Raw genomic sequence first — 25066 nt, 5'->3', positions numbered from 1 at the left:
ATAAACGCTCTTCTCTCCCATTCCCATTTCTTTTCTGCCACCGAAGGACTGAAATCCATTTAGTTTTAATTGGGAAGTGGTCGCTCGCTCGCTCGTTTGTTTAAATACCTTGCTCTTCTCTCTCAATCCCATTTATTTTCTGTCATCGGACTAAATGGTAGCTTATGAACGCTCTGAAATCCATTCAGCTGTAATTGTAATTGTAAAATGACAGAGAAATAGTCTCACTCGTTGTTCGCTCGCATAAACTTAACTCCCAATTCCATTTCTTTTCTGCAACCGGACTGAACGGTGGTTTATAAGCCACTCGGAAATCCATTTAGTTGTAATTGCGAAGTGACGGTGAAATGTTTTTGGTCACCTAAACACTATTTTCTTCTCTCCCAATCCCATTTTTTTTTCTGCATCCGGACTGAGCGGTGGCTTCTAAGCTCGCTCGCATAAACACAAAGGCTCTTCTCTCCAAATCCCATTTCTTTTCTGCCACCGGACAGAACGGTGGCTTCTCTCCCAATTCCATTTCTTTTCTGCAACCGGACTGAACGGTGGCTTATAAGCCGGTGGCCACTCGGAATTCCATTTCGTTGTAATTGCGAAGTGACAGGGAAATGTTTTTGGTCACCTAAACACTATGTTCTTCTCTCCCAATCCCATTTCTTTTCTGCATCCGGACTGAGCGGTGGCTTATAAGCTCGCTCGCATAAACACAATGGCTCTTCTTTCCCAATCTAATTTTTTTCTGCCAGCGGACTAAAATCCATTTTGTTGTAATTGCGAGGTGACGAAAAAATAGGCTCTTTCCCAATCCCGCGGTGACTTAAAAGCTGGTGCCCGCTCGGAAATACATTTAGTTGTGATTGCGAACAAACAGGGTAAGGGTCTTACTCGCCTAAACACTGCTCTTCTCTCTCAATTCCATTTCTTTTCTGTCACCGGGTTGATATCCATTTAGTTGTAACTGCGAAGTAACAGGAAAACAGGTTCTTCTCTTCCAATCCCATTTCTTTTCTGCAACCGGATTGAGCGGTGGCTTATGAGTCGAGAGCCGCCGAAATCCATTTAGTTGTAATTTCGAGGTGACGGGAAAAATCCCAATCCCGCGATGGCTTAAAAGCTGGTGTCCACTCGAAAATCCATTTAGTTATGATTGCGAAGAGACAGAGTTGCTCGCCTAAACACTATGCTCTTCTTTCCCAATCCCATTTCTTTTCTGTCACCGGATTGAAATCCATTAATAAGTAATTGCGAAGTAACAGGGAAATAGGCTATTCTCTTCCAATCCCATTTCTTTTCTGCCACCGGACTAAGCGGTGGCTTATAAGTTCGCTCGCATAGACACAATGGCTCTTCTCTCCAAATCCCATTTCTTTTCTGCCACGGGACTGAAATCCATTGAGTTGTAACTGCGAAGTAACATGAAAATTGGCTCTTCTCTTCCAATCCCATTTCTTTTTTGCAACCGGACTGAGCGGTCGCTTCTGAGCCGCTTGGAAATCCATTTAGTTGTGAGTGCGAAGTGACCGGGTATTGTTCTTGCTCACCTAAACACTATATTCCTCTCTCCCAATCCCATTTCTTGTCTGCATCCGGACTGAGCGGTTGCTTATAAGCTCGCTCGCTATATGGCTCTTCTCTCCAAATCCCATTTCTTTTCTGCCACCGGACTGAAATATATTGAGTTGGTGTAACTGCGAAGTGACAGGAAAATGGTCTCGCTCTCTCGTCTAAACACTATGTTATCCTTTCCCAATCCCTTTTCTTTTCTGACATCGGACGTTCGTGTATTTCACCACGATGAAAATGTTTTTTAGACTAACGTTTTGACATTTGACATTGACACATCAAGTTCGTTTCAAGGGTTCGATGAAGACACAAAACTGCCAAATCGTCAATGGATGACCCTTTGAATAGCAGGACATCAAAGATAGTGCCGTTGAACAAACTTCTTTATATATAAAAATCTCGTATCACGATGTTCGTGTTTGAACTCCTTCGAAACGGCTCGACCGGCTCGATTTTTCTGTGAAATTATGCACAAAATGCATCGAAAATAGGTCGTAAACTGTGATACCAAGGGTACCGATTACCGTCGACGTTTACTCGAAGGTAAAGAGCGGACGGCTGCGGTTCCTACGAAGCATCAATTCTCTTACGAGACGCTATATGAGCAACGCCGACACAGCCTTTGCTATTGCCAGGCCACAACGCAACGCATTTCATGACATTACATCACGTGTGTTCAATTAAAAAATTATGTCTTCGATGAACTTTATTACAACATTACACGTATTTGATCTAACACGTTGTTAGATGTATTCGGCTGAAAGGTAAAAGCGAGGATTGCCTCATCTTGAATGGCGTTCACGTTCTCTGTGGAACTTTTGTCGTCTAAACGTATGCATTAACTAGCGTCAGTTAAGATTTCTTAAGCCAAATAACACGCCTTGAATGCAGTGTTGCCACACTTACAGGTTTACTGGAAAGGTACAGATTTTTTTGTTATTTTTGGTACAGATTCTGTACGGTGCAGAGTACAGATTTTCGTCAAAAAGTACAGATTGGTACAGATTTTTTCCGCCTGTGAAATTTCTTACATTCGAACGAAGCAACAACATGGTAGGGGAAAAGCGGTTAAAATGAACACCCTAAGGAATATGCCCATTTACTGCGCCCACATACTGCTACAATTTCCGTTCTTCGGAGAATATTATAGCTTAACTAATTGTTAAGCTATAATAAACTAAATAAAAATAGTACATTTTCCATTAAAAGAAAATAAGATGTAAAATCGAGCATTTTTTTATCGTGCGGTTAAAATGAACACATGCTAAATGGGATAGTTTTATGCGTTCTTTCTTATCTAAATTTGTTTAAATCATTATTGAAATAGTAGGTACATGTGAATCAAGCTGAGCTTATTCACCTAGAGTAGTCATTAGAATTTACTCATACGTGCGAAAAAGTAGTAAAGAAACACATAGCGCTTCACATATTGAGGTTTGGTTTTGGTCGAGGCATATTTTTTCAGGGTCAAAACCACAAAAGGAACACCTTGAAAAGCAACATTTGATGAGGTAGATCAGCTTTGGAAAACATGACATTGTTAGTCGTTATTCAGTGGTGGCTCATTTTGCCTCAAACATCAAAGTAATTTCGAATGCGAATTATTCACTGAAACCAAACAAAATATTTGTTTCAGTTGTCCAAACTGATGATTTGCCGAAGATATCAGGTCAAATAATTGAAATTTCATGGGAAATTCCATAAATACGATGTGCACAAAATTACATCAAAATGGCTACCGTGAGAAAAATTTCTGTTTTATTTATTATGTTTTACATTTGATAGTTTCTTGCATAACAAGATGTCTTAAACAGATTTTCAACAGCTCTGATACAGATTCAAATGTGACAACACTGCTTGAATGTATTCCGAGGGGCAAGCTCTAGAACACGCGTGACCACAGTGCAAGTCGAAGGAAATTATTTTGATGAAAAATCCCCCGGTCAGAACGGGAATCGAACCCGAACACCCGGCGTGATAATGTGAGACGCTAACCATTCAATCACGAGTGCATAAGGATGACCTCATACATCCATTTTTAGTCAGATTAGTTGATAAAACACGGCCAGAGGAAATCAATAGTTTGCTTTTATCGGGAATTCAAGATCCGTCCCACTCAAGTCCAACCGAGTTGTGAAAATATAGCAACTTTGCCGCACAATTCGTCATAAACGACATTGAGTTTGTGTTCCATTTCTTTGAATCGAAAATGATAATACAGGGTTTTCCAACTTTAAATTCCGAAAGTAAATTGAAATAAAACACACTTAGAATTCGAATTTCGATGAAACTTTTATTTCAAATTAAAGTTTGGTTTATGCCATTATGTGTGAAATACAACATCATTCAAATGTCCACATAGGGCTTCCTCGCACACCTTGATCCGGAACAGGTAATTTTCGATGACTTTTCGGCACATATGGGGCGGTATCTCGGTCATAACTTCACGAATGTTATCTTTCAAATGTTCAAGAGTTTGCGGAGAGTTGGCATAGACACGGTCTTTCGCATAACTCCACAAAAAAAAGTCTAGCGGGTTCAAATCGCATGATCTGGACGGCCAATTGGCATCACCAAAACGCGAAATTATGCGTTCCTCAAATTTCGTTCGCAATATGGCCATGTTCGGTCGTGTTGTGTGGCACGTGGCGCCGTCCTGCTGAAACCACATGTCATCCGTATCCATATATTCAATTTGTGGCAAAAAAAATCGGTTAACATGCGGCCATAGCGCTCACCATTCACAGTTACCGTCTCGCCGTCCTCATTTTCAAAGAAATACGGCCCGATAACTCTACCAGACCATAATGCGCACCAAACAGTGACTTTTGGCGGATGCAATGGCCTCTCAACAATCACGTGTGGATTTTCTGAGCCCCATATACGGAAATTTTGGGTGTTCACATAGCCACCGAGCTCGAAATGTGCCTCATCGCTGAAGAAAATTTGATGCGAAAAATCAGCATTTTGCTGCTGTTGTTCGTTCACCCAATCGACGTATGCGCGACGCATTCCATGGTCACCACGCTCTAATTTTTGTACCAGTTGGACCTATATGGATGTAGGTGCAAGTCCAAATGCAAAATTCGCCACAATGATGTGTTTGACAAGCCCAATTGCTGAGCACGCCGTGGAATCGAAACATTCGTTTCATCCTCCACACTGGCAACAACAGCAGCAATATTTTCGGCCGAACGCACATTACGATGATGCACAGGTTTCACAATATCCACTACGGATCCAGTTTGTTCGAACTTACGCACTACATTAGCGATTGTGTGCTCTGTAGGCCGTCCAGGACGACCAAAATCCGTCCGTAATGCTCGAAAAACATTTGCGGGTTTTTCATCGGTTGTCAGCGCAGGGCTGTATACTTTCGGAAGCCCGAAATGTAAAACCCTGTATATTTTCGGGACAGTTTGTAACTGTCCTGTATCAAATATGTGTTCTATGTAACAGAGTAACACATTATCTGCAATTTGGGGAAAAATCTTGTGTCTGATAATAATTTTATATCATGGAAAAAGTTTTGACGGAAATGCGAGGTTGTTTAAAAAAATAGTTATGTTAGGGTCAGGATTATGCCTTTTAAGTATTCAAATAACATCGAGTAACAATTCTTTACATATCTTTAGCATTTCACCTTTTACATTGAAGGTAATGAATGATTTGTTTTTTTTTTATTTTCGTCGGCGGTCATCGTCTATAGCACTCCATTCCTCAGTATGTGATAGATCCCAGCCCCACATATTCGTGTGATCTTTTTGAAAGGATGGGCCGTAATCATACTCGGGAAATGCTTGATTGCACTAATATTTCTGAATTGCTCCGCAACGATATAGCGTTGCAACATTTTTCTTCTTAATTGAATACAGTAGAAGAGGGTAGAATAGATTAGTCACGAGCGTTTCACGTTTGTTTATCGAATGACAATGCGCACAGTCACATTTTTGTTCAAATCGTTTCGTTCCTTCTATTTTGTTGATCACATTCAATTTTATAGATCGTCAAAACATCCAAAAACACTTACGATACATTTGTGATTTTCTATTTAACAACCAAAATATTCACTAGAAATAATTTATATGGCAGAACAACGTTTGTCGGGTCAGCTATTTATATATTAACCATACACGCAATTCTCTTTTTTATCCACACAGAACGAAGAACCCGCCGAAGTTGGCCGTCTCGGCCCCAGTGACTATTTCGGGGAGATTGCCCTGTTGCTGGACCGTCCACGAGCCGCCACCGTAATCGCCCGAGGACCGCTCAAGTGTGTCAAACTGGACCGGGCCCGTTTCGAGCGGGTGCTGGGACTGTGCGCTGACATCCTCAAACGAAACATCACCCAGTACAACAGCTTCGTTTCGCTATCGGTCTAAATGTATTTTGCGGAGCTTGATGCCGGTTGAATCGCCGGAAATCGCTCACCTATATGTGCTATGCTGGAGTAAAAACAACAGAGAATCAAAAGGTGGAAAACTGTATGTGTTAACGAAACAAATCAAGGACACAAAAAAGCCCATGTTATACAAAAACAAATATTATTCAAAAATTAGAATGTTTTAGTTCGATTAACAAACGGCAATTATTCTACTAGCTGTTGCTTAATCTCTAAGCATAAGTTCTTCTGTTTGTTGGCATGGGTTTCGCCACGTATTTACTTAACTTAGACGTTAGTGAACGATGAGCACATTTTGACATTATACCTTTTTTTCGCTGATCATTCATCATCCTGCTAGATATGGAAGCAGACATGTTCTACGTTGTAGCGGATAATAGGCGCGCAATTTGAGGGTGTCGCGACTTTACAGCAGTTCTCTTACTGTTATCGTAAAACTATTATTAGTGTATATCTGGAATAATAGAACAATCTGTGTAATACAATTATTGTAGAGTGACTGCTGACGCGTTCTCACTTAACGTGTTGTATATTGAGAGTAGACAAAATGAAATGCAGCCTGCAAAAATTATATTAGTTAGACATCTTTTTTCTTTTCTATTCGAGCTAGTAACATTTTATCTGCAGTATAAGCAGCAAAAAACGTAATTATGTGTGATCAGTACAGAAAACAATGAATGCGCTGACAGAATGTTACCGTACACACTTCTCTCGTTCGCGGAGAATGATAACTATTCGAGGATACGTTAGCTGGAATGACAAAATGGGAAAGCGTGAAATGAGAATTTTACTAGTGTGTGAGAGTGAGGTAAAAAACGATTGTCAAAGGACAGCCAACTTTTTAGGGAATATGCTTAGCAAAATGAAACTTACAAAACAAACCATAAATATTTGCATAGATGTTGGAAAGCGTATTTTGAGAATGTACACATTCAGGAGGTAAAAAAGAAAAAAATAACAATGTATACAGAAAGCATGGGTAGAAAGATGAAGTGCAAGACAGCTTTAGAAATCATTTGCGACAGGAATGCGCAAACTTTCTCTCCATTTTAACTGTTATGTGTAAGGTGGAAAGGACACTTTGTAGGGTTACGAAAATAACACAAAAATAACACACAAAACACTGATATATTAAGGGAATACTGATACCCACTATATTCAGAAATATTACTTTTTACAACGAGTTTAGTTCAGCGTAATACTTTCAACGTTCATAAATTGTTACAACACACACTAGCCACATTGGAGATGTTACCTCGTGGAAAAAAAATTACGATAAAACTATCTTCCACTTCTATAGCGCTAAAATGTGTGAATCAGTGTACATTGAGCATACATAATGCAGCGAAAACATTTTTTTTAAATTGCGTAGAAACAACAGATGAAGAAAACCAACATGTGAAGAAACTTGCAGATGGACATAAAATTGTCCCCGAGTGTAACTATCAAACTTTTTTCGATGTTTTATATGTGTTCAAACATAAAAAGGACAAGTTTGAAACTGCTCACACAGCCAAATTCTAATATTTGTATCTTTTCTAGGAAGCGAACGACGCACGCTCGTCTTTTGCGGAATATTTTTTTCGGTGAACCCAGTATATAAGATGGGTAAACCCTTGAGTTTGAATCTTCGAATTGATATATAGAAAAACAAACATTATATATTTTTTCCATTTCTATTTAGTGTTAATTAACAAAGTTTATTGTTTAATGATATATGTATCGGTCACTAAACTTATTGTGTTTATGACAACGTACGAAGCATAGCAAAAAAGCTGCTCCAGCTAAAAGGCTGGACCTTTTGGAGTGCGATGAGCATCAGATGATGTTGATTGCTGCCATTTGCCGTTTTACCTTGTGCATATATTGCGAAGCCGGTTAGGTTCGGATAGGGTTCGCATACACTGGAACCTTAGTTTTCAAAAGCACCTAGATTTACATAGACCTGCAGCACCACTAGCCATTACATAGACAGTTCGAGCAATTCAAAGCTTTTCCGTAGTTTTCTAGATTCAAACACTTTTCTAACATAGCTACAACAGGAAATGAAAACAGCGGATGCATTGAACATTGATTTTATAGTCGATTTTCTGTTCCCAATCAAGCTTCTACGGTGTTTCTATTTTATTACTAAGCACTGTTTTCAAAGATTATAAAAAGTGGAAGTTCATCATCATCAAAAGTACTGTTTTCGGAGAATATCAAATTCCACTGGGAATTGCGTTCAGTTAACCGAGTGAACAACGTGTGCTGTTTTCCGGGAAATTGAATAACAAGCTCTACAATACACCCTAAACTGTAGCTCAAGTTCTACAAAAAAGAGTGTTCGATAGGAAATTCGAAAATCGTAATCTTTTCACTTGGTTTATATGGTTCAGTTCACTTCGTTTTTTGCTAGATTTAAATTCGAAAAATATCACCACCAACGGCAGCAAATCATCAATTGTTGAGGTCTGTGCGAAACAATTATTATTGGAGGAAGAAAATGATAACAAACATGTTCGTTCCATAATTTATGTTCTAAGAAGATTCGTACTGAAGCTAAATAAAACATGGATGAGCACGTTCGCTAGTTAGTGAATAATGAGAAAGCCCTGTGACAAAACGAGAAGTTGGTTGGAGGAAGGGTGATGCGATTTTCCTCTCTGAAAAATCTTTAAATTAAATCGAGACAACCACACTGCTCGTTGGAAACCATGACTGATGAATTAAACTTTTCAGTTCATTCGCCTCTAGTTGGAAAACCATGAACGCACTTGGAATCTTTGAACGGAAAATGTTGTGAATTGTCTATGGTACGAGGCCACGATGTGTACGCGTACGCTGCTTGGAGAGAATCTGAAAAAGTAAGTAGATTACGGTGTACCGGACACGTCGTAAGGATGGCTTGACCAGATCGAAGTGGCCTTGCGAGTGATAAATAGAGTTGAATAGAGTTGAATGGAAATGATACCTGGATACAGCACGAGACTCCACGGCCATTAAAGCAGTAAGTATTTTAGTCTAGAAATTTGAAAAAAAAATTTTTTTTTCATACTTCTGAAGTTTGGCCATTCAAGAATATACCCACAGCTAAATACAATCTGTATGCATACAGTGTCGGACAAGGCATTAAGACCACTGCTCAAGCAAAAAAAAAGTGACAAAACACTCGGTTACAGGTGATTATATACTTGTTGCACCAGTACAGCGACGTAGTGAGGGTAGACAGCGCCCCGGCAAACTATGAAAATGCGTCCCAAAAAATACCACTTTATTCGATTTTTTCACTAACTTTGAGTTTCTGATATTTTGAGAAAGCTACTCACTTATACCAAAGATCACAAAATCATTACCAGCTTCACTTATTCTCTAGTCAAATCTTTGCCTTGCGTGCTTTAACTGAAGCAAAATAATTGCATTTAAATCAAGTTCTGCTAACGATTCATTCTCGATCGAAAAAAATGCCAAGCCTTTGAGTCGGTCTTGGTTCATTTTAGAACGCAGACAATTTTCAATCAATTTACGATTGCTGAAACTGTGTTCGTACGATGCGCGGTCTATGCCATATTTACTTTAGTGTAAACCAGACTGGCAAGCTCTTTCATTCCAGCACAAAAATTGCCTTTCAATAACACAGACATTATTTTTCTTCGATTGTCAACGGGTATAACACTATTAGTACCTTCCACCGGACTAGACAGTCAACAAAGAATATTATTTATCCGTTTTGAAGCGTTTGAGAGATGCTGTACGTCGCCAACGACTAGAAATGTGGGCCGACAATTCTTGGATTTTGCATGATAATAACGCGCCATCGCACCGAGCCAGAATTGTACTGAATTATTTGACCAAACATCAAATAAAAATCACCGAGTAAGCACCATATTCACCTGATGGTCCCGTGCGATTTTTTTTTGTTTCCCTAGTTGAAGTTACCACTTCGTGGAAAAAGATTTCAGTCGATCGATGAGATCAAAGAGAATGTGACGAGGAAACTAAAAACCATCCTTTCCTTGGCCTACCAGGGATGCATGGAGGACTGGGTCAAGCGTTGACAAATGTGTGTTGCTTCAGATGAATCGGTTTTTGATAAAGATAAAATAAATTTGCGTGAAATTTAACTGTATTTCGTTTTGTTTTAAAAATCCCGGTACTTTCTGATCATAGGGTACGTAAAAATGGATTTTTGGACAAAGAGTCGGTAACAAATTTTATCTTGTCAAGCGTAGGGTAGGTTAAAATTTGTTTACGCAGATAAATTTACCCGTAAGTTGATGATTTGGCAAGGGATCTGTAGTTATGGAACGACTTCCCCTCTCTCTTAGGGATGGCTGCCATACAAATGAAACACAAATTTCTGCATAACTCGAGAATTAATCAAGAAACTGAAACAAAATTAGACATATGGAGGTTTTAGGGTGCAATAAATGGTTGACACTCATTTCCCCTCTCTAAAGAGGGGGGAGGGTGCTGAACAACTCGAGAACTAATCAAACTTAGCATATAGAGGTTTTAGGGATCGATAAACGTTGCTATGATAATTCGACACTCCTCACCCCTTTCTAAAGGGGGGCTCCCATACAAATGAAACACAAATTTCTGCATAACTCGAGAACTGATCAAGCAAACGGAGCCAAATTCGGGATGTGAGGGTTTTTGGGTACGAGAAATGTTTCTATGATGGTATGATACCCCTTCCTCCTCTGGAAATGAAAAGGGGTCCCATAAAAATGCACATATTTCAACCAAACATGATAATTGAAGATTTTCGGAAAACTCTGAAGGAAAATAGGAAAATTCGAAAAATTCAATTCGCATGTGTTCTAATATTACATATTAAAAAGCATTGTTAGGCCATTTGATGTTTGCGGTAACGAAATTGATCTTCGTTCGAAAGTGGAAATGGATTTTAATGTGATAAAACGCACTCCTATATCGTCTTCTATCTATCTATATAAAAAAAATGGGTTACCGAATGTGTTGATAAGAGCAAAACTCGAGAAAGAAATAGTCCGATTCAGAGCTGTCTTCATTCTATTATATGTTCTGTATCAAACATTTATTCCATGTAACGGAGAAACATGTTAATTGCAAGTGGATGAGAAATCTTGCACGAGAATTTTGTTTGAAAATAATCTGAAATTATAATGTCGAGTTTTGGTAGAAGTACTGAAATTTTATAGTAAAAAATAATGTTAAAGGGTAGGATCAATCAATTAACAGTTTTGCGATTGGACTCATGAACATGTGCTTAGCAAGAAAATGTGGATGTTATATCGAAAAATAAATTTAGGACGGGACGAAGTTTGTCAGGTCAGCTAGTAACATATAAATATTAGATGACTGTTGCTTCGCGACAGGGCCAATGCACACTGGAGCAGATACAAATGGGGTATCAGCGTAGCGAAGATGCTATTTGTACATACGGGTTATGAAGCACGCACGTACGCACACAAAGCCATATATCGATGGCTTGAAGCAATACAATGAACATACACACACACTCCGATACACACGATACACATACACACACTTATCTCCGATTTGTGTTCTTCTCAGCGGAAGCCCTTTCTATTTCCAGTCTCGATTAGCTTTACTTCCATCCTTGGTGGGGACAGGTTTGTTACTGTTATGGAAAACCAAATGACACACAAAATTCCTGAACAATTATTTTCTTGGTGAACCGATGACACCCTAGTAGTTCAGAACCTTAATGGAACGAAAAAAATTGCATCTTCGGTATCGAGATACAGTCGAATTTCACTCGTTGCACTAAGCTCTTAGCCCAATTTGTGAAAGACTTTCACTCGTTGGGCTGAACTGTCAAAGTCGAAAATCGATCGAGGGTCACACCGATTGTTTGTTGTTATGGGAAACGCAGAAAAGTTTTCACACCACTGACGTTTATTTCATTCGTGGTTGAGTTTCGTTCTAGGTTGGATTAATTGGTAAGTTCTTAATGAAGTTTGATATTAAAATTAGCGTAGATTTAATATACGTTCATTTCGATCGCCAGGCTCAAAATGGATGGTTTGCAAGGATCCAGTACGAACGTTAACCGGAAACGGAGGAGCAATTTCCTGACGCTGGTGGAGAAGGTTCGCATAATTGAAGATTTTGAAGCATGACTTTCTTGGGAAGAAGTACGGCGTAGGATCTTCTACGGTCACGAGAATAATCCAAAAGAAAGAAGCAATTCGTGAGGCGGTGGACAAGTTCAAGGAATATGGTGTAAATAATCGAAAAACATTGAAAGAGCAGACGTTCCCTTTGCTGGAAGAAGCTCTTTACATCTGGATTTTACAGCAGCGGCAGTCCAACATTTTGTTGACAGTGGATATTCTTAAAGCAAAGGCGGAGCTGCTGTTTAAGATGTTCCAGGACCGGGGGCTCTATGCGGTGCACGGTTTTTCTGCTTCGGATGGCTGGATGCATCGTTTTAAGCAGCGGTTTGGATTGCGCGTGAAAGCCGTAACAGGAGAAAAGGCATCGGTAAACGTTGAAGCGTACCTAAATTTCAAGAAGGTTCTACAGAAGAAGATTCAGGAAATGCAGCTATCACTATCCCAAGTCTTTAATGCAGATGAATCTGCCTTGTTCATCAAGCTCCTAGCCACATGCTCTGTCGTTACCTGTGATGAGACCGTGGCAAGCGGACGGAAGCAAAACAAGACAAGGTATACGTTTATGCCTTGCTCCAACATAGATGGTTCCCTAAAGCTTCCGTTGTATTTCATTTGCACTGCTGCAAAACCACGAGGAATCAACATCGAAGAACTTCCCGTTTCATATAATCATTCCGAAAAGGCTTGGATGACCAGACTGTTGTTCCGTCAATGGTTCCACGAAGAGTTTGTCCCCGCTGTTCGAAAATTTTCGGCCGAGAGAGGATTGGAGCCAAAGGCATTGCTGGTTCTTGATAATTGCACCAGTCATTATGACGTTGACGAATCTCTACAGAGTGACGATGGACTGATTCAAGTGATCTACCTCCCACCAAATGTAACTGCTGAATGCCAGCCGATGGACTAAGCGGTCATCAATGCAATCAAGCGAAAGTATAAAAGAAAACTGATGCTCGCATTAATTCTGGAAAACGAACACTTATGGAAAATTTCCAAATATGAAACATTAAATTTTTGTAATTAATTCCAAATATAAACACAAAACTATGCGCACGATAGTTTTTCGTCTGTGCTTTTTCAAAATTTAAATTCAAATTCTAATTGAGGTTTTATTTATGTACTTTCCTCTTTAGTTTCGAAGAACGATTGAAGAAGATTAATCTTCAACAGTGTATTTCGTGGTTGGCAACCTCTTGGGAGGAGATATCTGAAAAAACTATACGTAATTCGTGGAAGAAATTGATCGATGGTTTGCCGGCAGCATCCTGTTAATGTAGACTCGAAAGTGGCCGATGATGACTTCAAAGCGCTTGTGTCCAGGATTGACAGTTTGGCAGGAACAAAAACATCTGAGCAAGATATTGATCTGTGGATCAAAGATCAGGTGTATGATGCTGATCATAATCCAGATTGGGTAACCAGTGAAGTGTTCTCTGATGACGAGATTTTGTCATCAGTTCTCAAGAAAGATCAACCTGAAATGCAAGAAGAATGGTTGGTAGACACAGAAGATGGAAGTAATTCGTTTGATACTTCCATTACTAGTACCGGAGATCCTGATTTTGGCGATGCAATCAAGTCAATTGATTGCCTAGTTCGCTATATGAAGCATGATGTTGCAGAAGTATGCCGTTTGAACGCGCTACGTTCGAAAATCACTGAAGTTGAATGGTTAAAACGAGCATGTTGAAGAACTCTACCATTTTGTTGAAAATGAATTTACGTGGTTTGTTTAATTTTGTTTGAAACGTTTAAAATAAATATTGTTTTTGTTGAATAATATTCGATTTTATTTATTTCAATGATTCATTTAAAATTTATTTTAAACCTAAAAACACCATCCACGAGCCCCTCGAAAACAATTTTACGTTGTCAGAATTGACGTTTGTCTTCGATTTAGTTGGGCTATAGCCCAACGAACGGGAGCCCAACTAAATCGAAGCCCAACTAAAGATAGCCCAACGAGTGAAATTCAACTGTATATGATATAAAAAATTCTCAGCTTTCCAGAAAAAAAATATAGCGCCCTCAATCTTCAATCAAGAAAACTATGGAAAACTAATTCAATCAATAATTACAGAAACAAATTTTTACTAAAGTAACATTTTTTCTAAGAAAACTAAATCACAAGCTTCAATTTGATATGTCGATCATCTAAATCGATCCAGTAGTTCAAAAGTTATAAATTTTTGTAGTGGAAAAAAGGGGGAAAATTTGTTTTTTCGAACTGTCGGTCAACTTTGAAAAAGAAAAAACCAAAAAAATAACATCTCTGATATCGAGATAAGTAAATGTAAAAAATCCTCAGCTTTCAAGAAAAAATATAAAAAATATAGCGCCCTCTAGTACAAAACCATGAAAACAAAATAAAACGACTACAATCAATGATTACGAAAATAAAATTCCTCCCTTGAGTGATGTTTTGATTTTCAGAAAACTTAAATTTTGACATCTGCGACAATAGTAAATGAAGTCCGAATGAGCTAACATTTTGCATAGGGTATTTTATCTTTTTTCAAGGAAAAATAATTCCGACCAGTACGATACTCATGCCCAAATTTATTACGACCGCAAAGGGTTAATAAAGTTCCCTTTGAAAATTAGAAGGTCACTTTTTTCCTATACATCCATTGGCATTCTAATCGCATTGGGCTAGCAGCAAGCAATCTATATGATTGCGGCGATGGCCACCACGATAATCGAGCATGTTTTTGGTCATGTATCCGGTTCCATGCTGTCCGCTCTCGGCTTTTCAGAGCATCGAGGACACAAGGCAGACAATCGGAAACCCCCTCCAGGATATCTTTGGTAGCCGTGATCCCGATTTTCTGCTTCATCTATTCATGTTCCTCAGGAACGCCGATGTCAATGTTTAAATATGTTTGCTCTTTTGTATCTCTTTACTATATACCTCCTTTCCGATCGATAGTCTTTTATTCAGTCGCGGAAATACATACACATACTCTTTACAGATACAACGACACGGACCAAAGGTTGTGCACGCCACTGATCATTTACCAAGAGCTGAGGATTGTACCACTCATGACAACTCTACACAAGCTGATGATTGTGCCGGCTAGTGACCATTCTATCCTGGATTACTCGAGTTAAGAGAGACACTACGCTAGATATGAGGTACAGACTAGGGAGGCGTTGCTGATTAATGGTCAGCTGCATCCCAATAAGAAGTATCCCGTGTCGAGCACACGTACAGAGCCTTGGAGACTACAGCATCCCAATTATGACAACAAACTGTAATACTAACCTCGAGCCAACCGCGAGTAGTCGGTTACATATTACTAACATAGCTAATAAGAAACATTGTCAGAATATTGAACTGCCGGCCCCGCCAGGCTTCTGCCAAATGAGCCTCAATAAAAATAAATATTTTGAAAAATACCATAATTCGTAGTCCAAATATCACACATGATAATGCTTGTACCGTTTTTCCAATTCACATAGGCACATCAATACTAAAAATGGTCTCAAGGTTGCGGGTTTCTCCAAAGTGAGTGCTATTTATTAACGGAGGAGTGAATCATTCATCGAAGGTGAATTGTGCGGAATTAGCGCTTGATCGCGGTCATCGAAACAGTGAAGGGTGGTACGTCAGTGCAGCCTTAGGCCGATTACACATTATCCGGTTTCTGCCGGACCGGTTTGAAACCCAAATGGCAAATTTCGATCGGACCAACCTTTTTACGGCGCCGTGATGCAGCCGTCTACAGCGACTGCAATGTCCGGTGACCGGACAAGCATTATACGCGATGACCGTAGAATAGTGTCGACGTCTGGTGAAGACATCGGTTTGGGAAAGCAAATCATTCTCTATAAGATTATCACACCTCAAGACAGTTTTAAGTTGTTTAAATTTTTAATGAAAACTTTTACTTCATATTATTTGATTGCTATGAACCTGTGGTATTGATTCTTCCTTAACCATTTTTGTATAGTTTTCTTGATATTTTAACTAAAACTCATCATTGTAATATACAATCATTATCAGACACAATTATTGTTCAGGAGGTTTCCCAACTTGCAAAAGAACGTATTACTTTATTACATAAAGAACACATTTCATGAGAAGAAGTTAATTTTCATTCATAGTTTTTATTTTAAGATATGTGTTTAATGCACCTGAAAATCCATTATCACTATCATTTCCCAAAAGCGGAGCACGAAGCTCCATGCCATGAAAGCGAATTGACAGTTGTTTATCATGTCTGTTAGTATTAGTACAATTCAGGCAATTTTTCGTCTAATGTAATAGTATGTGTGCACTTTTGACGTTTGTTTGTTGATTTTGAAACCAGTTGATAATTTGCAAGTGATATGGATGCTGAAATTTTTATTTCACTTCTTCAACAACTACCAGTGTTGTGGAACTAATTCTGTGATGCAAGTTTCTTCTCAAAGAGAAGCAATGGTCACAGGTGCACGATGTCATCATTTAGCATATTGCCACGGACTGTGTTATTAACGGTGAGTGGTGTCTTTTGACAAGCAGATCGAGTTATTTAATTGACTTCTATTTTTTGTTCACAGGCAACATCCCTTATCTGAAATAATTATTGAACGAGTTCGGGGATGTCAATTCCGCCCCATTTCAAAATACGTTCGCAAACCTTTTCCGTAATTTGCAGAGCGCACACGTTCATCTTAGGCGCATCTCGTTTTACAATGATTCTCACAACGACGGCAACGTAAATTTGCAATGATAAATGAACATGAAAAACTTACTGGACAAAAGACTTGGCTGTCATCAACAGTATTACAAAAACTAACTTTTGTCCAGTTGCTGTGTACTCATTCACTCACTAATTTATTTTATTTCTAATCATACACAAACAGCATGATTTATTTCACACGCTCTGTTGCCACATACTTTTTTAACAGTCTCAGATAGTTAGATAAAAATGAACAATTTTTTATGAGCCAATTATAATAACATTGCCTAACAAGCCAGGGGCACTACTTATTTATATGTATTATCTGTTCACTTCCTGTGATCATCTTGAAATTGGTGACCGGAATAAATCGCCACAGTAAACAACTGCAACAGAAACAACCGCTTAGAAAAAGTGTAGTAGGCTAGAAATATTTGGCGCGGGAAAAACATCATGTGCCTCACATTTCTATTATAAATTTATTCTCTTGTTCTCGTTTTTCGAAATTTATTCTGAGGACAATGTAATGGGGACGAAGTCCCCATTTGGCGAGGATAAGGAATCGAGGCGGCCCATGCCGCCAAGATGACGCAATCCGAGTCCACCGCCGACCCGCCGTCGGAAGCGGCGGTGTCTCGCACGCAAACCTGGGATCCACTGATTGCCCGGTTAGTTTGAAACATAGGATACGATCCTTTAGCAATGTCCGACCGAGCTCTAGCGAGCGTCGGACGGTATACGTCTGCCCGGGGCGTTACGTTTGCCTGGGGCGATACGTTTGCCCGGTTAATTCTTGTTTTGAAATACAATACCGCGCCACAATATTTATAGCCTACTACACATTTTATAAGCGGTGGTTTCTGTTGCAGTCGTTTTCTGTGGCGATTTATTCCGGGAACCCTTGAAATTTGCGTACGAAAGGATGTGTACCCATCCATTTATTCTAGAGTGTTTTTTTTTTGTTTCAGCATTGTAGTAATATTGCTTTGCGATTAAAATTACATCATACATTTCTTTCAAACGCTATTCATCGCTGCTTCCGCGGATCCTCCTCCAGAAACGCGCTCAGCCGCAATTTCTCGAGGACGTATTCCTGGGGCAGAAGCAGCTTCTCAAGCGCATTTTGCATCAACGCATAGCGGATGACCAACAGCTGGGTGATTGCGTTCTGACAGAGTCGATGCTTCAGCGTCGGGCAGGGAAACAACTTGATCACCGAGCACAGATCGGACAGTTTGGTCTTGAATTCCTCGAGCCAAGCTTTAACCACCTCTTCGTCGATCGCGTTCCGGGTCAGGTTGAACTGTATGAAATACCGAATAAGAATATTAGAAGAGAAACTATTTTGGTGTGTTCAAGTTAACAAACACTCACCTTCATATTCAGCTGGATGAAGTCGCTCGAAATCTGCCCCTTGATGGAACAGTTGAAAATTTGTTTGACATTCTAGAACTCGTTCAGTATCGAATTTAAATGATGGAAGTTTTCTGTGAGCAAAACAAAAACAGAAATTAATCAATGAATTATGAATAATTTGTCGCTGACATTACCCACCGTTGAACACAATCCATGGCAAAACACTCCATGATGACCTCGTGCGCCTGTGACCATTGCTTCGCTTTGAGCAGAAATTTGCATCACTTCACTTGTTCTACAGCAGCGAAATAAAGCGAAATATAATTTTCGGCATCCATATCACTTGCAACTTTTGAAATGATTTCAAAATAAATAAACGTCAATAGCACACACATACTAATACATGGGACGAAAAATTGCCTGAATCGTACTAATACTAACAGACATGACAAACAACTGTCAATTCGCGTTGATGGTATTTAGTTTCGTGTTTTGCTTTTGGGAAGTGGCAGTAAAAATAAATTTTTAGGTGCAATTAACACATATACAAAATAAAAATTATGAATGAAAATAAACATTTTTTGTAATAAATATATTTTATGTAATATAGCAATACGTTCTTTCGCAAGTAGTGAAAAAACCCTGAACAAGAATTGTGTTTGATAGTGATTTCATATTATAATTATAAGTTACATCAAGTACATCAAGAACGTTATACAAACATAATTAAGTAAGAATCAGTTCCACGTGTTTTGAGTAATCAAATAATTTGAAGTGAAAATTTTCATTCAAAGCTTGAACAACTTAAAACTGTCTTATGGTCTGAGAATGTTATAGAGAATGATTTGCTTTCCCAAACTGATGTCTCCACCAGATGTCGATACAATACTACTGTCATCGCGTATAATGCTTGTCCGGTCACCGGACATTGCAGTCGCAGTAGACCGCTGCATCACGGCGCCGTAAAGAGGTTGGTACGGTTGAAATTTGCCATTTGGGTTTCAGACCGGTCCGGCAGAAACCGGATAATGTGTAATCGGCCTTAGTGTGTTGTGTTCCGCGAGAAACAATAGATAGCAATGACGAATCGAATTCTGGAATATGAAGTTTGCATATTCTTTGTCTCTGTATTCTTGGTAAACTAAGGGTGCTCATACACTGTTTGGCCGAAGCCAAATATTTGACTCTTTTTGACAGATAAAATTTGGTCAACGTGTACTGATCAAATATATTCTACACAAAACACGACAAGCAAATATTCAGGTATTGGATGCCTAAAATATTTTTTCAGTTTGTTCTTCGAACCTGTCGGTACATGGTTAGGTTACCTTGGATATTTCAGTTGTTTTTTTCCATGTTCGGTGTTTGATATTGTTTACTACTGTTTAAAATTGAAGAGTGGCAAACAAAATAGTATTTGTACAAATATCAAATCAAACCTTATCTGTCAAAAAATATCAAATATTCGACCTCCGGGCAAACAGTGTACGGCCACCTTAAGAATGAATGCCTTTTTTAGATGTGCCATAAAAAGATGATATAAAATGAACTAGGAACTTCCTTTTCTTTTTCTTGTTTTCTTGTCTATATTGTCAATTATAAAAAAAAATATCCCCGAAACTGTAACTGTTAAAAATTACCATAAGGCACCGATTAGTTTATAGTTTACTGTTTACAATTCTTCCACAAGTGAAATCCTTTCACAAGTGTGTATATGTATGACCATTATATTTAGCGAATAACTATACGAAAGTCAAACATTCATATTTTGCTTTTAAACGTATGAATCTAACGACGAATATATCGACGAATAGTTAATATATGGATCCGTTCAATCCAGTTACAAAAGGGACTGAAATCAAATAAGAATAGTCCGGTAATGATCATATGCATTATATTCAATAAATATTCCACGCCACTAACATTAATTTATACATTTCATTCAACAATTTTCCAGAATATGAAAAAAGGCACTTGTCCAAAAAAGTTACTCCTATACTCACGTCGGTGTGTCAGACCGAAAGTGTAAAAAAAGTGGCACACGTCCCCTTTGTACCAATACATGCGATACGCTAAACGATGTGGTACGACGAATAACGAAGTTAGAGAGAATCGCAAAGTCGTAGTGTTGATATTTTCTGAGAAATTAACGAATTATTGATTTCTCGGTCTGACAGACCAATGCGCGAGTATAGGAGTGTTAAGGACACAGAGAATGTTAATTCTGTCGTCTTCTAATCTAGATCGGATCTTATTATATTGGGCGTACAGTACGAAGGGTACCGAATACCATTGTCATGTATTTGCCTTTGATGCCCTCTGTACGAAAACTCTTGTCCGAGGGTTTTCATCAATCCGTTTATAGATATTAAGCTTGGGCTGGACGTTGATACCTTTGATTGTAGCAACCGTCGTTCAAGTTTTTCCTTCATGCTCAACTGCGGGTTTCGCATCGTCCAGTGGATTTTTTTCCTCCTGTTGTCCAGCTACTGAATCAATATCATCATCGTCAAATTTGATCAAATCAGGAACAATTTAAAATGCCTGCTTGATCAATGCAGTTCGTGACGTTTGATACAAGACGACAAAGTCATAATTAATTGTGTCCGATCACGAGCAGAGTAATTATTCATATGCCATAGGGGTGGCCAAACTTTTGGGCATTACGAACGACTAATTGTTCAAATGTTAGGATGCGGTCTACCAACGTTGACTGTATCAAAAAGTCACTAGAAATTGAATGTAGTACAAGACGATAAAACAAAGTGTTAACTAGTGATGAAATGGATAGTAGTTTGGCCGGATACCGGATAACAGATATCCGGCCAGCCTCGAGCATCAGCCCTTTATAAGCTTATACACGACTAAGAGAAATGACAGGCGAATATGAGGCATATGAAGCGTTCAATTTTAGAAATAAATAAACACATTTTTAAATAATAATTATGAACGATTATTAAATTTTTCGTTCAGAATAAATATCCTATTTAATAGTGTATCAAGTTTTCTACAAGGAATCTGGAACAGTTTTTTTTCTCTGATAATGATTTTATATCATAATATTGAGATGGTAATCCTTAGAGGGGGTACACTTACTTCACTACAAATCAAATCTAAATTATTAGAACCGGCGACCGGCGGTTGAAGTATTTTGCTTTTTTATATTGACGTAGGACTACGTCTAACCGGAAGATATAGGGGGTGAAATGGAAATCTAGGCACTGAACAAGTAGGAAAAAATGCAAGATTTGGAACACTTATAACTCGAGCATTTCTCAATAGATCGCAAAGGTTTTTGCATCAATTGATAGAAAATATATCCACGCATCTATCATAACGAATAACATTTCAGTTTTCTTGAGATAAATAATTGAATAATTTTGAAATATCAAGCATTGTCAAAATGCACTATGTGCCCATTTTTGATTGGTCCATTTTGTGCTTCTCAAATCGTACCGACCAAAACGGGCAATCAGAGCAGCAGCGAAATACAATGAAGCACGATTGGAAAGGAAAAAGAAAAAAATGAACGAAACATTGGTCGCAGTCTCACACATGCGTAATTCTCGAGCCAGCCAGTCAGCTTAAAAATCCCCGCTCCGCTGCCGTAACGATCATTCTCATTCAAACCGTACACCACATCGGTTCGCATCACAACAAATCAACAAACCAACCCAAGCAGCCATGTCTGGACATGGTAAAGAAGGAAAAGTGAAGGGAAAGGCAAAATCCCGCTCGAACCGTGTTGATCTGGAGTTCCCCGCAAGGGTAGCTAGTCCGAGCGCGTTAGTACCAGTGCACCAGTCCACCTAGCCGGCGTTATATAGTTTCGGCCGCCGAAGTGATCGAGTTAGCGACGATAAGAAAACCCGCATTCGGAACAGAACACATTCGGTTCGGTGGACATCAAGACAACAGGCAGTTGCAGCGAGTGGCGAGTGGCGAGTGGCAAACGCAATCGCAAAACGGCATCAGGTAGCAGAAAAAAAAAGTTTGTTCTTTATACAAACTGCTTTGGTGGCAAATCCTGTACAAGGCGGCATCGAGGGCGTTCGAAATGGGTTTTTTTCAAAACCACGAGTACTAAGTTTTCTAAATTGGAACCATTCCATTAATCAAGGCGCTTTTCAGGGCCATTAAACCTTCCAAAAAAGAGTTTTGGAAATACAGTTCAATGCTTTCTAAAACATTATCCAAAATAATAACAAAACACAAATTGATTTTTTCATAATTTGTTTGTCAGGATATGATGAGTATGTGAATTTGGCAGTTGTTCTGAGCTTATTGATTTTCATCAATTCTTAAATTGCTTCTAGATTGAAAGTACAGTAATTTACACTTATCTCGACATTTAGCTAATTGGACGGACCTGTAATGTGACATATTTAGTTGGACATTTTTGTAAACATAGAGTTCGGGGTCCAAATTATGACCCCACATTGAAAGTCGACACTGTACCGCTGTCATCGCAAATGTTCAATTACAGGTTAAAATTACCTCCAATCCGATACTGAGTGGTGGTAATGCGACGTGCCATTAAATTTAATTTACTGTAAAATATGTAGCAAGCTGGATGGGAAGAAATTTTCCAACTGTGAAAGCTGTGGCGAGTGGCAAACGCAATAGCTAAACAGAAAGGTTTAACCGAACAAGATGGGAATATCGAGTGATAACAAAAACACAACACCAAAGGTTCTTTTAGAACCATCAACATATTCATAAAGAGTAAACAGTAAACTAATCCATTTTTCAGGTAGATAGGTAGGTATTCACGTAGGAGAAGAAAATAAAACAATATATTTAAAATATATATTTAACAAAAGCTGTCCTACGTCACTCCGGTTATGTCCCCGACATTACCCACCCGTCTTTTTTATTATAGCTTTTATATTTTTATTATAGTTTTTATATATTCGAGGTAATTTTGCATGTAGTTGCATCAAAAAAGGATCTGGACAGAAACGAGACCGCCTAAAGAACACCGATTTCACTTCGGTGTTCTGTTGGAAATTCATTGTTTCATCATCATCATTATTCAGCATAATTTACCACTGGTTAATTTTGAGTACTGTTATAAAGCTAATACTGTTATGAGTTGATAATAATTTATATTTAATATATAATAAAACTATAACACATTATTAACATAATAACATTCCTGACATGTCAGTAATCACACCTTGTTTACTTGTGAAATTTTTTTTTTGTTTATTGTCTTATGATTTATCTTCATAAGATTTTTTTTTAATATCCGGTCACTATCCGGTACACGGCCGGGTAGCAAATATTGGCCGCATAGCTACTGGATGTCCTTTTCATCTCTAGTTTTAACTTTCCTGTACTCGCGCGCAAAATCATAGGCGTGATGGTATTCAATTCAAGTAAAAAAAAAAAATATATATATATATATATATATATATATATATATATATATATATATATATATATATATATATATATTTTACTTGATATATATATATCAACTTCATTCAGTTTCAATAGTCATTTGATTTAGCCTTTTCAGAACAGAATTATTGATTCCCGGTCCGTGAGATCGTATGCTGGAGTACAGGATGGTTAATTAAAGGAAAAAAATAGGTCATACTAATGAAAACTCAATAATAAATTATTCTATAAAATAAAAATAATTATCGTTTACTAAATCATTCATAAATAATACTTTATTTTGTTTCCTGAATTTTCAATTGGTCATTTAACAAATGATATACCTAAATAACTAACAATTGGAGAAAAATATTTAAACGAAAACTATTAAGAATAAAAATCTAGTTTTACATCTTAATCCATTGCGTTTGGATAGAGTCATCATCCTAGACCAGGTGGAGGGCGCCCAGGAGTACCTACGCGGGCGAACGGTAGACCGAGGCTATCCCTGATATATGGGAACAAATCTGCACATACGAAACGTCTTTCTGCAATCCTTCCAATCGAAGCTTCGAGCAGCAGCTTTGAAATTTCCTATAGTTGCTCCGATAGCTATTCTAGCATAAATTGGAATCTGACGTCAGCTTCATAAAGGGTACATTTCTTCCGCAATAGCAGTCCAACAGCGACCAGAACTGGTTCGAGGGCATCAACCAATTTCACGAGTAATATTTCAAAGCGGCATAAAGGCAAATATTATTTTTGGCGTAAAAAAATACCGAAATTACCGGTTATTGATTGTATAATTACCGGTAATTCGGTAATGGAAAATGACCCGGTATTACCGGTACAACCGGTTACCAATCCCTAGTATCCGCACGAAGACAAACGAATTGTTCTTGAAACTTTCTTCCTGCGATTATGACATTGCCCAGCAAACATTAAATCGCATAACAAGCGTATATATAACATCATATGCCCTAAAATTTGGTTGGCATATAATGCGCCTAACTGGCATATGCATGCAAAAGTGGAGGCCATTTACATACATTGCAAATGCTTACCGAATTTGTTTGGATGAATATGCAACTTTGACCGGCTATAATAGCGATTATGTTGGAATTGAATTGCGATCTAATATGAATATATTCAAGAATTTTCAAAGCACCAAATACGACTTTTGCCATACTTATATATGATTTATTACAGACATAGAAAAAAACAAATGGCGCAAAATATTTTCGTGAAATGTTTATTACAACCTCACGAACCGCCATTTTTATATATGAGTATTTACGTTCGTAGAAATAATAATTGTTTGATTGACTTGTGTTGGGAGTGGAATATGAATGTTTAAAATGCCACAGATTGATGTTTGGTGAAAACTGCTCCGATGTGGGTTCGAACTCCGGTCGTCTGGATTATCATCCACCAGCTATCTCGCGCGGCTATCTGAAATTTAATTCAACAGCGGTTAAAACTTTCGAGTGCATCAGCATTTCAATGACATTTCAGTATGATGTAATATGTTCTTTATTAGGATTTAATATGATTTAGTGTTTCATGATTTTCTTCACCATGCAACA

The 25066-nt window shown here is 38.3% G+C and overlaps 3 protein-coding genes and 1 long non-coding RNA gene across 8 annotated transcripts in view; 3 read left to right on the top strand and 1 right to left on the bottom strand.

The window, feature by feature from the left end:
- The window catches only part of LOC129764148 (cAMP-dependent protein kinase type I regulatory subunit), a 159563-nt gene extending 151035 nt beyond the window's left edge, over nt 1–8528 (top strand). For all 4 annotated transcript variants that reach the window (XM_055762965.1, XM_055762966.1, XM_055762967.1 and 1 more), the window contains one exon: nt 5724–8528. In XM_055762965.1, the coding sequence (XP_055618940.1) occupies nt 5724–5945 (222 nt within the window). In that variant the 3' untranslated portion in view covers nt 5946–8528. The remainder of the gene's footprint in view (nt 1–5723) is intronic.
- A 3442-nt stretch (nt 8529–11970) lies between these two features.
- On the top strand, nt 11971–12979 carry LOC129766755 (tigger transposable element-derived protein 2-like). The gene is made up of 2 exons (XM_055767351.1): nt 11971–12045; nt 12089–12979. The coding sequence occupies exons 1-2, from the start codon at nt 11971–11973 to the stop codon at nt 12977–12979; spliced, it is 966 nt and encodes a 321-aa protein (XP_055623326.1).
- Nucleotides 12980–16378: 3399 nt separating this feature from the next.
- LOC129764156 (uncharacterized) lies at nt 16379–17050 on the top strand. Its single transcript, XR_008741071.1, has 2 exons — nt 16379–16554; nt 16618–17050. It is a non-coding gene; the product is annotated as an uncharacterized LOC129764156 (long non-coding RNA).
- A 595-nt stretch (nt 17051–17645) lies between these two features.
- Nucleotides 17646–18462, bottom strand: LOC129764155 (nuclear pore complex protein Nup98-Nup96-like). 2 transcript variants are annotated; one of them, XM_055762982.1, is made up of 3 exons: nt 18290–18462; nt 18114–18226; nt 17646–18042 (listed from the first exon to the last, which is right to left on the bottom strand). In XM_055762982.1, exons 2-3 carry the CDS (start codon nt 18117–18119, stop codon nt 17767–17769), a joined length of 282 nt encoding a protein of 93 aa, XP_055618957.1. In that variant the 5' UTR covers nt 18120–18226; nt 18290–18462; the 3' UTR covers nt 17646–17766. The 2 variants fall into 2 exon arrangements, with proteins under 2 accessions (XP_055618957.1, XP_055618956.1); XM_055762981.1 differs by having other exon boundaries at nt 18294–18462.
- Between the last annotated feature and the right edge of the window lie 6604 nt (nt 18463–25066).

Source organism: Toxorhynchites rutilus, chromosome 2, assembly GCF_029784135.1.
Source record: "Toxorhynchites rutilus septentrionalis strain SRP chromosome 2, ASM2978413v1, whole genome shotgun sequence".
Lineage (NCBI taxonomy): Eukaryota > Metazoa > Arthropoda > Insecta > Diptera > Culicidae > Toxorhynchites > Toxorhynchites rutilus.
This window is presented reverse-complemented; position numbering and strand designations above follow the sequence as displayed.